This window comes from Lepeophtheirus salmonis, chromosome 1, assembly GCF_016086655.4.
Source record: "Lepeophtheirus salmonis chromosome 1, UVic_Lsal_1.4, whole genome shotgun sequence".
NCBI classification, from domain to species: Eukaryota; Metazoa; Arthropoda; class Copepoda; order Siphonostomatoida; family Caligidae; genus Lepeophtheirus; species Lepeophtheirus salmonis.
In genome coordinates, this window is record NC_052131.2 from 15,664,290 (window position 1) to 15,677,302 (window position 13,013).

Genomic DNA, 13,013 nt, shown 5'->3' on the forward strand with positions numbered 1-13,013 from the left:
TTAATAATCGTTGTGGACCGCTTAGTTTTTTTCGAGGCCATCAAGGAATATTATAGGATGCACATAGCAGAATAACGATGCCATAACCTTGGCAAATGATTTTTGCCTCCCTTAACAGTTTGGATTCAATTCATTGCGTGCAGTACACTCGTCTGACTGTTAATTGGACACTGGAGGCTAGAGATTGAGCCATGTTTCATACATACTCACATATCGTTAACAAAATTCGTATATATTATAGTAGAATATTGCTAAAAAAGTTCTTTGAGTCATGAACATGTTGTTGCTTTTGATCGATTGTGAGCTCACATAGGACACAGCTTTCGAAAGTCCAAATATTCATGCACGATAAGTTCAACACGTTTCACTGATTTAAGTTGATTCTTATCTATGTTAATCAATTTTACTATAGTTACTTTATGTACTTTTTTATTGCTTTCGTTGGTAACTGCCTCTTTCAGACGTCTACTGTGTGCATGTCTTTGGCACAGATTACCCTTTGTTTAAATTTAGCAAAATATCTTTTAACGTATGATTTTGCTTGTGTAGAGTCCGTACAATGTTTATTAACCTGAGATTTGGCTTCAATTGTATTTTTTTTACCAAAAAGGATGCCTCATTAATACAAAAAAAAAAAAAATTATCCGGTTTTTTAACAAAAACAAAAGTAGCATCCCTCAAAATGCTATATCTCACGAACAAATAATCCAACAGCTGACAAAGTTAAATACGTATGGTTTGAAGGTTGATAGTAACTATGATTTAATACTTTTGGCGCAATCTATGCGTCAGTAGGTATCTTCCAATTTTAGCTTTTTCATCAAACATATGCAAACTTATATTATTCCCATTCTCCAAGGTCTAAACTAATTAAATGTACCAATACCTTAGATTTTGGACCTTGAATATTCCTGCTGTAAGGGCTAATTATCTTTATTTTTGACGTTTTTTTTTATTTTTTATGCTGCAAAATTCGAAATAGGATGTCTTTGCTTTCATTGTAACTACCCAAAGGTTGTTCCTATTGAATTGAAAGTACTACCTAATGAAGGCTAATAAAATTTTATTGAGCATTGAAGTAAGCAAAGCATTATTTTTTTAAAGTTGGATCTATTTTTTAATGCACAAACATAAAAATAATATCAGAAAGGATGTCACAATATTTTTATTGTTCAATGTTAGATATCAGAATTGGTTGCTTATTTTCTTAAGAACAGAGGTTGCCACTTCATAGTCACGCTGCTAGTATTAAATCATTTTTTTCCTAGGCTGGTAGTCATAAAGGTATAGGTACATCAACATCTAATATGATGCTCATCAAGTAGGTAGTATAGAATCAGGCCAGGAACTGGTTCATGCTCTCCATCTCGAAGATACTATCCTCCTCGGAAAATATGACCATTTTAATGTAGTAAATGTTTGTGACCATCCAACATTTTGTTTAATGACACTTTTCTTGTCCCTATGGGTACTTCAAAGATTTCATCACAAAGTAGAATTATACAAAGCTCTGCTATCTCCCTGTAATATGCTTACGTACATGTTTTCTCAAGTAAATTGTTTACGTTGCAATTGCAATTGTCATCTACTATTTCAAGTCTTTTTCAAATTGATCCATAAATTTTAAGCAGTAATTTAATTCTCCATAAAATAGCCTGCCATACATTTTCATTCTTTACCTAGGGTAGCTTCTTCTCTTGTTTTTCTTCAATTAGCTTAACTGTACTCATATTCACGACTCAGTTTCTTGCTATGGTATCAAGTACTGTGACTACAATGTTGTCTGGGAGAGTCTATTTTTCTATCAGCTTCAATGTAGGATTGCGTTGTTGTAGTTTAATAGACTTTCTATGAAGGGAACACCAAGAAGTTGTTTATCTTCTTCATATTGTGGAGCACCAGAGACAAGTACCGTAAGACTGTCCAATGTGTATATTTCACAAAGAAGATCCCTAATAAATTTTTTATCCCAGAGTAGAATGAAATAATCTGATGTATGTTCTTTAAAGCCATTTTGATAACTTCGGTAGAATGTATGGTGAGTAATTATTATGTTTTTCTTGTTGTGTAGGCTGATATAACAAATTCATCAAGATCTGCATCTCCAGTCTTCAACACAACAGTAGTTGCAGTGGTGGTTGTCTAGTTGTCAGAGAGGGATAACCGATTTAGAGTGTTACAGATCTCTTCACTTGTAAAAACTGAAGGTCGAAAGTGTAAGCGTACTGAAGATCGTTTTGATGACAATCTTGATGTTGTTTCAGTGTATTCTGACAGCAAAAAGTAGTTGTAAGGTAGGGAATTGGACTTTAGTCCATATTTTGAAGACTTGCAACTCAACTTGATCACACAATCAAAGACTCTATTAATTGCTGCTACTGGAGGAGATGAGCCAAAAAAAAAAAAAAAAAAAAATATTTTTCACTAAAAATTTTAATATTTAATATATTTTCCCAAAAAATTTCATATTAAAAATTTAATGTAATTTTTCAAATTTTTTTCAAAAAAAATAGTTATCTGGAATAGCTATGAATTTTTTTAAAAAATTCCAAAATTTTAATATTTGATTTTTATTTTGTAAAATATTTTTTATTAGCAATTTAAATTTTTTTTTCCCAAAATTTTTATGTTTATTGAAATATTTCAAAAAAAATAGATTTTTTGTTTAACGGCTGGAGATTTTTAATTTTTTTTTCAAAAAATATAACACTTGAAATGTTTTTTTAGAAAATTTGATTTTTTGTAATAATCAAGGAGGTTTGGAATGTTCTTTTTTCTTAAATGTAATATAATTGGAATTTTTGTTTCGAAAAAATTTAATATAATTGGAATTTTTTTCCGAAAAAATGTAATATTATTTGATTTTTTTTCTCTAAAAAACCTATAGATTTTCTTTAAAAATATTCCAAAAGTTTAATTTTTTGAGAATAGTTGTGAGCTTTTGAATTTTTTTTCTAAAAAATTTAATTTTCTAAAAATATCTTTTTATTTTCAAAATTTTTTCTAAAAAAATTTAATATCAGAAATGAAATTTTTAGGTTGTTTTTTTCAAAAAAATTCCAAAAGTCAAGCCCCCCTCCTTAAAAACATCAAAATCCTGTAGATGTAAATAAATGAAGTATTGTTAGTTGATTAGAGGAAGTATCAGCTATTCTCCTGATATCCATCTTTATTATAACTATGGACAGAGGTGTATAAAATATGTCCTAGAAAGCGGGAGCAGCTTTTTTTATTGTTGGAAATCTGAACAGTGCCTTTTCTTTTTCAAATTTGCTATTACTTATTTCATTCTTGAAGACAGAACATCTCAGTATCAAGTAAAAATCCGTTCACTTGTTTTTGAAAGACGGGGTGACAATGAGGGTTTGCTCCTCAGGAGTTAAAAGTGTAAGTCCTTGTTGAATTCTTTTTTGAATTGAGGATCAGCATCAGAGTAAATACATTCTTATATGTCTTTGACTATATACAGAGTGAAATTCGTGTTTATTTCCTTCCAATCAAGACTACTTGCTGCTAATCCAATAAAACGTCACGACAGCAATGCAACTCTGCTACCAAAAATTTTACAAATCGTCATCGTTCATCAATACCTCGTTTATTTTGGGTTATTTTTAGTTTTACATTTCGGCAGGACATATTTTATGCATCAATGACCAGGAATATGAAAAGTGCAAATAAAAAATTATATGTTTATACACTGCAAAATATTAGTTATTCTGTCCTGTCTCGAAAATTCAAACGTATTAACGAGCAAGAAGCACTATAGTTTTTATAGTGATATCTGTCACAAAGATTTAGATAATTTAACATCTAATATTATTACAATCCAAAATACTGTTACAAAATATTGTGGGATATGGCTCTAAAATCATTTCGTATTATATAAATATACTTTTCAATTTTACTGGCATTGGTCAAAATCATGCGAGATAATTAGTTATTATTATTATATTTATATATTAAAACATATGTACTCGTAAAGGTATCTCTCTCCTCCATATTTCTTCTTTTTTTTTCTTATTGAAATCACAACTCTCTTACTTGCTTTTACTTCTCCACTTTTCCCCTTTTTTTTCTGCCACGTTTGTTTCCCAAGCATTTATTTTTTCTTTTACATAGCGTATAAACGCTCCAAATATCTCTGTTGGAGATTTAGAAGTATTTCACTCGTCAATGTGATTACAACGTACAAAAGGCATAAGGAGATAAAGACAAGTCATTATCGTTTGAAAAAATAAATATTTTTCCACCTACGACTACCATCTTACAAAACCAGGTAACTACAAATAGTGTTTCCATTAACGTTAATCCTATGTCTGAATGCGTTTGAATAAAATCCTTAATTAATGCGTTAAATGCTTACTAATATTTAAGAGCGTATTACTTATTAATTAAATATTTATACACTCAAAAACTCTCAATCCCAAAGTGTTAAAGAAAGTAAAATACAACTCTTTTCAACTTTTTAAAAGCATTCTTTCAATTTGAATAGAAATGAGTTGATGTAAAGGGTAAGGTTCCTTTGTAATTTTGGCATTCTCTACATATATTTGCTAATTGGGTTATCATCCCTTTCAAGTCACCTCAGAATTATTGAGGTCACGAATTATATGTTATTCAGTTCACTGTAATAAGTAGTTGTACATTTTTTAATTTTTCTATACTTTCATAAGTGATAGTTATTGAGCTCTGATTCCTGCTAAAGGGAAAAAGGTATCATAGAGTAAACTTGGTCTCACATTTCGTATTTTAATTATTGAATTAACCCTTTTCAATGTGTATTAGTTAACTAATTAAGGAACTGATTGGAGGATTAGGTTATGAATAATACGTTATATAATATTTATATAAATATTTTTATGTTTGATAAACATGGAGGTAACATATTGATACTATTTTACATATTTGCTAAAATAAATAATTGCAATAAAATATCAGTATTTTTTATTTGAAGAAAAATATACTGGTAGATCTTTTCTATATTTTCCCTAAATGCCTGGCATTTTAGATATTACCTACAGGCAAAACATTGTTAAGCACGAGAAGACATGCCCGACAATTCTTTTAATATTCTATCTTATTCGTCCTTTTTTCCAGAACCAATTAAAATGCAGCAACAACAACAATCAGCCACAGCTCCAAGCCTCTGTAAAGACCATTCCTCCTCTAATAATGGAATCAACACATTAATTCGTGAAAAGTATCGTAATTTTTGTCACAAATCCATCTCATCCTCCGAGAAAGAAAGCTATGAATCTGACACATTCCCCGTTTTTTCTGGAAATCCTTCTGTGCCAAGAGCATCAATATCTTCTTCTTCATGTGGAACAAGAAGTCGGATATCCTCTCTCAAGAGTAATGACTCCACGGATTCCTCTAACTCTTCCGTCATCAGTTGTGGGAATCTCATCTATAAAACAAATTATCGAATACTCATGATGGGTCCTGTGGGTGTAGGCAAAACGAGTATCATTCATCAGTTCCTCTACGATAGCTTTCCTGAGGAGTACTCGCAAACCATGGACGATATGTTCCATGGGGAATTTGAGTGGTTGGGTCGTATGATTTCATTTGATATTCATGATACATCTGGAAATTATGCCTATGAATTCCCTGCGATGTTTAACGTCTGTCTCACCAAGGCAGATGCTTTCATAATCGTCTTTTCATTAAATGACCCCTCCTCTTGGGACGAGGCCTCACGACTCAGAGATCTTGTTCTTGAAGTTAAAGGACCAGACAAAGTACCTATCGTTGTTGTCGGCAACAAATCAGATCTTATCATAGCAGATGAAATTGTAACAGAGTGTGTGGAAGCCACGGTTAATTTCGATTGGGAGAGTGGTTACGTGGAGGCCTCTGCCAAGGAGGGGCGAAACATAAATAATATCTTTCGAGAAATGCTTCAACAAGCAAAATGCCGCTTTGATCTTGGAACTTCAGCATCTCGACCGGATGTACTAAGTGGAGGAAGTCATTCCAAAAAGAAACAAAGCATTGTTCCCGGAAGCGAATCCCTCAATTCTTGGAAAAGACGTCAATCCCTACCTGCAGCTCCTCTGTCTAATCGAAAGTCAGTTCAACCACAGTTAAGAATGCAATTATCATTAGATCCAGGGAAGGTGTCAGATGAATCAGTAGTAACCCTTCCAAAGCCACGACGTTCCTCACTCGCTGTCCTTCGTCGCGACTCATGTAATATTTCATAAGAGGAACTTTGGCCTTTACGTATTATGTTATGACCTACGTCACCTACAGATGCATAATGGTTGTCTTTATAGACCTAAATATACCCCTTTCGCAAAGAAGTGGGGAATTGTTTGTTTACCATGAAATACTTTTTTATTTATAAAACAATTTTATAATTTATTTTTTGTTCCATTTCTCATCTCATGTTACGAGAGATATGGAACAATATATTGCATTGTATTTATTGCTTATTAATGAATCAAATATTTTATTCAACAGTCATAGTATTTATTGTAATTCATAGATAATTTTTTATGGGTAGGTTTTACACACAGGATTATTCAATAAGAAAATTCGTTTTTGTATTATTTAATTATTTATTTTTGATTAAAAATATTAAAATCCACATCATCCTTCGTTTTATTCATTCAATCAAGCTTTGATTAACCATATCACCAAATAAAATCAATGTATCTATTTACAGAGTGGCGATTTTTAATCAGGGAATTTTAAGTATAACAATTTATTTCTCAAAATCAATTTACCAATTCACAAATCTTTTGCTCTTACATGAAGGGAGGGGTCCTTAGTAAAGTCAATCTCTCAAACCAACCACCTCCAGGTTTAACCACAGCCTCCAACCGGCCTCTGAACTCTTTGTCCTTATTGGAAGCCTTCAAAGATTCAATAGTGTTATGTGTATGTTTATTGGTCTCTATCTCTGGGATGGCCCACACAGTTAAGTTCCTAGAGGTACATATTCTGCAATCTGGGAGGCCACATTTGTTTTTCTAATTTAAAATTCTAGCATGACACAAACTCTGTTTTATTTTTTCAGGAACAACTGTGTACGTTTAATCTGATGAGCACCCTTTCATGAACATAGATCTCAGGGTTGCCAAGATATTGAGGTCTAAACTTATTTTGGTTTTAAAATCCCTACCCTGTAAGTTTGTGTTGGGGTTTGGTCTGGATATCTTAGACTGATGTGAGACCTTTATGATTTTTGTTGGACTGAACTAATTTTCTGCTTTAAAAATATCGGTCTACACCGGTCACATATACAAATTTGGTCTTGATTTGTCCTGAGGAAATAATCAGAATGGACTGTTCGAAAGAGAAAAAATCCGTGTCCACAGGATTTATTTTGGGGTCGAGCCTGAAATTTAAAGAAATTACATTTTCTTAGCAAAATAAAGTTGAATTTTCTATACCCATTTCGACCTAATTTATGGGTAAGAACAACAAAAAGGCTAAGCTTACCTCCTGTAAATAATATTTCATCGAATGAAGGAAAGAAGTGAGCATAAATACACTTAACATTCCATACAAGAAAATATTACCTCTTCATCAGAAAAACAGTTGCTATTATTAAAAGATTAGATAAGTCATGGAACTCAAGGTCATTTTTTCTTATATTATATACAATCATATATAAGAGTAAAATAGGACCTTAATTTACTATTTTTAACATTTTAAATATGCAAAATTCCAAATGTAAGGGAAAATAGGTCTTCCTCAAATTTATTTAATTACAAATTATAATCTTAACAATTTCTTTTAAATTCTAATTTTTAAACTTTTTCATAAAAAACTGAAATTAAATATCTTTTAAATTGTTTAATTCAATAGAATTACCAAAGAATATTTATCTAAATAAAAAATTAACAGTAAGAATAGAAAATATATGAAAAATATATATGAGTAAGGATCTATGCCTCAAGTGGGGAAAAAAGGGGGGAATGACATTGATAGACTTCCATGTATCTAGAATTCCATGCATAAGTCAGAGTGAAACGGATTTCACTCAGGATTCAATTTCTAAATTTTACCACCTCTGCACCCTAGATCTACAAAATTATATTTTTTTTAAATGACAAGCTTTTTGGTAGAAAAATGTTGGATGTTGTACTTTTCTTAGAAAATAAACTTCAGGTATTCTTTCAATGAAGATGAAGGAACCTGGAGTCGGAGCAGCTATGGGAGTTAAAACTAAAAAATAACTGAACCCCGTTAGTTTCACCACTAAAAAATAAATTATTTACTCTTTAGAATGTGATGCCTTGAATTTACTATTAAGTAAATTGTAAAAAAACAGACAAACATCCATTAATCAGAATGTTTATAAAGTCAATTCCCTACCATAAGAAGAATTGATGCTATTATAGTAACAAAATAATAAATACAACATAAACCATCTCACCTTAAAATAACCTGAAAAGCATTTAGAAATTTTGATAAATGCAATCAGCTCTAAACAAAGCTAACTTGATCACAGTTTAGATTTCGAGATTATTTATCTCCAGTAATAATTTTATTATATGACATTATTATAATTTGTATTGTTTTTTTTTGTTTTTTCCTGTAGGGCTTATCATAAGGACTGGTTTTTTTTATGATAGGCCTGTATATTGGAAGATTGAAATGAATATGAACAGCTAGGCCCTGGTTATTTTTATTGGGGTTGCTATGTCTTCATTGTCGTTATAATAGCTACAACATGCAGCCGTTGTTTAACAAGGAATTTTGAGGGCCTGCAACAGCTGCATATACGTAGGTAGGACGTTGTATCTTGTTTTAGCAGCTAGCTAGAAGCGTTCTGCGTCTGTTAAAAAAATGGCATCGATCAACGAAGTATTTATTCCCAATCGTGGAAAAGACTTAGTGTCCTTGTTGCGATCCATGCCGGACAAGATAATGTTGTACATCCTTTGTTGGGAGAGTCAAAAATCAACTGGAAAAACTCTGGAAGTGATTATGACTCTGCTCTTTGCCACTCTGAAAAGAAAACCTTGACATGGTAGTCAAGATTTTTTTTTTGACTTTGATATACCCAGTACTTGTACTCCAAGCTCACCAAAACTCAAGCCCATGGACTTCTAAATACGCCCCTTCCACAAGCCAATCATCCTTTGTGATTTTGCAAATGCTCTAAAGTGTGAATTTTTTTTTGTTTTGTTTTTAATGAAATATTCAAATAAAAGGTTGTCTCAACAACAGAAGTTTTCAATCATATTTCATTTTCAGAGATAGAACCAAGGTTCACTATTGTGATGGTCTTGGTGAATAATGATCTAGTAAGCTAATGTCTCAAAGATGACAGGGATCGACAGGAGAAGAGTTGCGGAGGTAAAGACCTACTATACTGCTCAGGATTGTCTCCAGGAGCACTGCTCTGACTGTGTGTTGGATTTGTCACCTTTTAGCTCCCTTTACGTCAATCCGATGGATTACTTTGTCTGAAGATATCTTTAGATAAAGGTCATAGAGGTCATCATAACACCAAGAAGTCCATGATCGACTTCATTGTCCTGGAATACAAGAATATAGATTAGACCTGCACGCGGCTCTGGACTCGAATCAATGGCATTATAGAGGCCAACAGAGGCTACATTGAGCGAAATATATTCTTAATAGCTACATCTCCTGTTTTTATGTTAATTTAAAGTATACCTTGAGATTAGGAAAGTATCTCCTCCTGCAAACTTCACCTATGCCCTGAACAACATTTTATGCATAGGGATGTGTACAAATACACACTACTTCAAATATAAATTGTACATGATCCATGTACATATGAAGAACCACCCTCGTGTTGTGTTATTCAATTAAGTGTATTTGATAGGTTTGTCATATTGCTTCAAGGCTATATTTTATGTATTTTATCTTTATGTAGTGGTATTTATAATATGGTAATGAAGTTCTTGTACATAAGAGGATGATAGTTAATTGTATATTTACGCACGTAGCAATGTCTTACTAAGAATAAGACATCCACTGATAAGTATGGAGAGGGAAGTTTAGGAGAATAACATCATTTATATACATGATGTTAAAGGTAATGAAATGTTCTCAAAAGGGAAGCTATTCTTTCCTTTGTAAAAGAAAAAAGCAAGACACCTTCTGCTCACTCCTTGATATATGAAAATGAATTTATCTAAAAAAGGAATTACGGAACACTTATGAATTATGTAACATTCCTCTGGAGGTCCAATGGGATGGTGAAATGATGCCCAAACTAATAGGAAAAGATATGGTCGATTGACTCCTAGCAATAATTTCTGGGAGATGAATTTCCAAATTACTTTGTGTTCCAAGCTTCCATTTGGTACAGGTAAAGCGCAAGACACTACAATTTTTTTAAGCTGTTCAAGATTGGGGAGTAGCAGACAATTTTAAAAATATGTGTTCAAACAGAGCTAGAAAAGCTGGACTTGTGTTTTATTAGATAAAATGCTTGGTAAAAAGTTATTACCGTTTGCATGTAGACATGACATAATAGAATTAATAATTAGCTTAGTTTTTAATAGACAGATACAATTTTATACGATGAGTTATTTTTTACTGCTTATTCATTGTATAGATTTTCAGTCTGTATTTTTGTGTTTGATGCCTGTCCCAAGAAATTAGGGGACCTTTTCAAATATTTCATATGTTAGCATTACATGTGTTAGCTATCAATTTCACCTAGGTAGCCTTAATATCTTGTCCGAAAATAATCTAGACAATTTCAATTAGAGAAAAATGTCAAGAACACTTTTTGACCTCATGTGTGGTGTCAGATTCGTGTATCAGACTTCTTAATGCATAACTAAAAAGATGATAATTTTTTGATATATCATATTTTCTATTCAAAGACTCTAACCTACATTTTGATATCGAAGTTCATCATGTTAAGGCTTATTGTTTTTCTCTAGAAGTCAATTTAGAAAAGAAAAGAAAACTATGTCAATTTTATATTATGAAAATTTTGTTTATTATATTAATTAAAAAGCAATATCTTACTCCCAGGGTGTATATGTTGTAAGTGGAGAAAGAAGTATATAAATAATTTTTGAAACTTACTACATACATTGTTGCCATAGCAATATATTAATTTCATTTTACTTAAATTACCCCGTTTTACCCCACATTAGAAAAAGTGATATTTTTTTCTTTGGATAGTATAATTTATTAACGAAAAAAAACAACGTTAAAGCTCTTCATACTTTATGATTTAATGTTTTTAGCTTATTAGAATAGAGCTTGAGAAAAAGAAGAAATCAACCTTCCGGTGTTTTTGGTCTACAAATGGTTTCAAAGGGTGGGTAAGGAAGATTCAGGTATTGAGAAAAATAGGATGGTAATCGGTAATGATGAATCCGTTCACAAACTCAAAGAATAAATGGATAAAGTATTAATGTCTTGTTACATCTACAGTATTTACAAATAAGTCTAAACCAGAGGAAATATATTGGATTGGTACATTTTTTTTAAAGCGCAATGAGTCCTCTTTCCATCTCTTTTAATAATGTGAAATCGTGGAACCTGTGAGAAAGTTAGTGAAAAAAGGATTAATATAGACTGGGACTTTATAAAAGTTGCTATGCCACTCATGACTCCTTCAATAAAAAAATGATATGTAAAATTTACCAGATTCGTGTGTTTGGTAAAACTCAGAGAACATCCGGTTGGGATGGTTTTATAGTGAGACTATTTAGAATTTTAAAGCATAATTAACTGTGAATACGATTTTTTATGCTCAAGGGATAAAGAGTCCTGTTGATACTTTCTCCTTCTTTTGCGTTTGGTTCTATTTCTTTTTTGTTAGTGTCATTGGTTTGTTTTTTTATATAACATCGAATTTTTCTTTTTTTAGCAATCTGTATCAAACATTGAATTTTTCTGAATTTATGTTGTGTCTATAATATAATTTTATGGCTTTTGTGTGAGCATTTTTTATTTATTTTTAAAATGAGATGATTCAATTTATAAAGGTAAAAAAAAAATTTTTTAAAGAGCTATAATTAGTATTTTTTTTTTTTTTTTTTTTTTTTGAGTTTCAGGAACTTTTTTTTAAAGCCAAAATATATATTTTTAATCTAGCTTATACATTTTCTAAATCATTGGAAACATTCAACTTAATTACAAACAATTATTAACAGGGTTTGAGTAAAAATAAATAAATGAAACGACACTTGATTGTTAAATTAAAATTAAGTTAACGACAGAAGGAGGAAACCAAAAAGGAAAATAAAAACGTCGAGTACTAAAACAAAATGTTAACCAATGATTATTTGTCAGAATTGGCTCAAGATCTCCTTTTATTGATTTGATTTATATAACATTCTATATTGTGTTAGTATTTCACATCGATGGAAATAAAAATAAGGATTATATTAGAAAAGTAATCATGGAACTACACAGGAGGTTTTTGTGCACACTGCGTATATTAAACATTGTATTTTGGAGATGAACCACTTTATCTTCCACCTTTCCTTATATCGTGAGGACGTTACTATGACCCAATTTGAGGGACTCAGTCTTTAATCAAATTTTATCCAGATATCATCCATCAACGTCATAAGGACTCTTATATTTTTCACACATTTGTAGAATAGATGAAACCAGGTCTCCAATTTTTTTTTTTGAAAAATAACCATTTTTGTCTCCTCGGGACGAGTTTGTAAAAATAAGTAATGCTCCTAGTCTGTAACTCAACCTTTCTTGACGTGAATCAGTAAAATGATTATTCAAAATTACGGATGGACCCGTATGTTCCTCACCATCTCTAAGGTTAAGTGTTGAGTTTCAGGAACTTTAAGTTCGGGTATTTTTTCTGTTAATATCATTCAAGGCATATAATGCTCGACAACATATAAAAAATAATAAAAGTTCAATTTAACTTACAGTGCTTGATGCCCCATAGTATGTGCTACATTTATGTATTTTAAAGATAATTTTATATAATTTGAAACTGTAGAGTTATGAGCCGAAAATTAAAATACAATTATTTGATCCTACCCTACCCCGAGGTAAATAGAAATACAAGGTTAGACATCTTG

At 31.4% G+C, this 13,013-nt stretch overlaps 1 protein-coding gene across 1 annotated transcript; it reads left to right on the top strand.

The window, feature by feature from the left end:
• Nucleotides 1-4,141: 4,141 nt before the first annotated feature.
• Nucleotides 4,142-6,595, top strand: LOC121118699 (uncharacterized). The gene is made up of 2 exons (XM_040713287.2): nt 4,142-4,276; nt 5,098-6,595. Exon 2 carries the CDS (start codon nt 5,109-5,111, stop codon nt 6,207-6,209), a length of 1,101 nt encoding a protein of 366 aa, XP_040569221.1. The 5' UTR covers nt 4,142-4,276; nt 5,098-5,108; the 3' UTR covers nt 6,210-6,595.
• The last annotated feature ends 6,418 nt before the right edge of the window (nt 6,596-13,013 follow it).

Coding starts and splice junctions, on each gene's coding strand:
- LOC121118699 (XM_040713287.2), top strand. CDS start 5,109: ATGCAGCAACAACAACAATCAGCCACAGCTCCAAGCCTCTGTAAAGAC.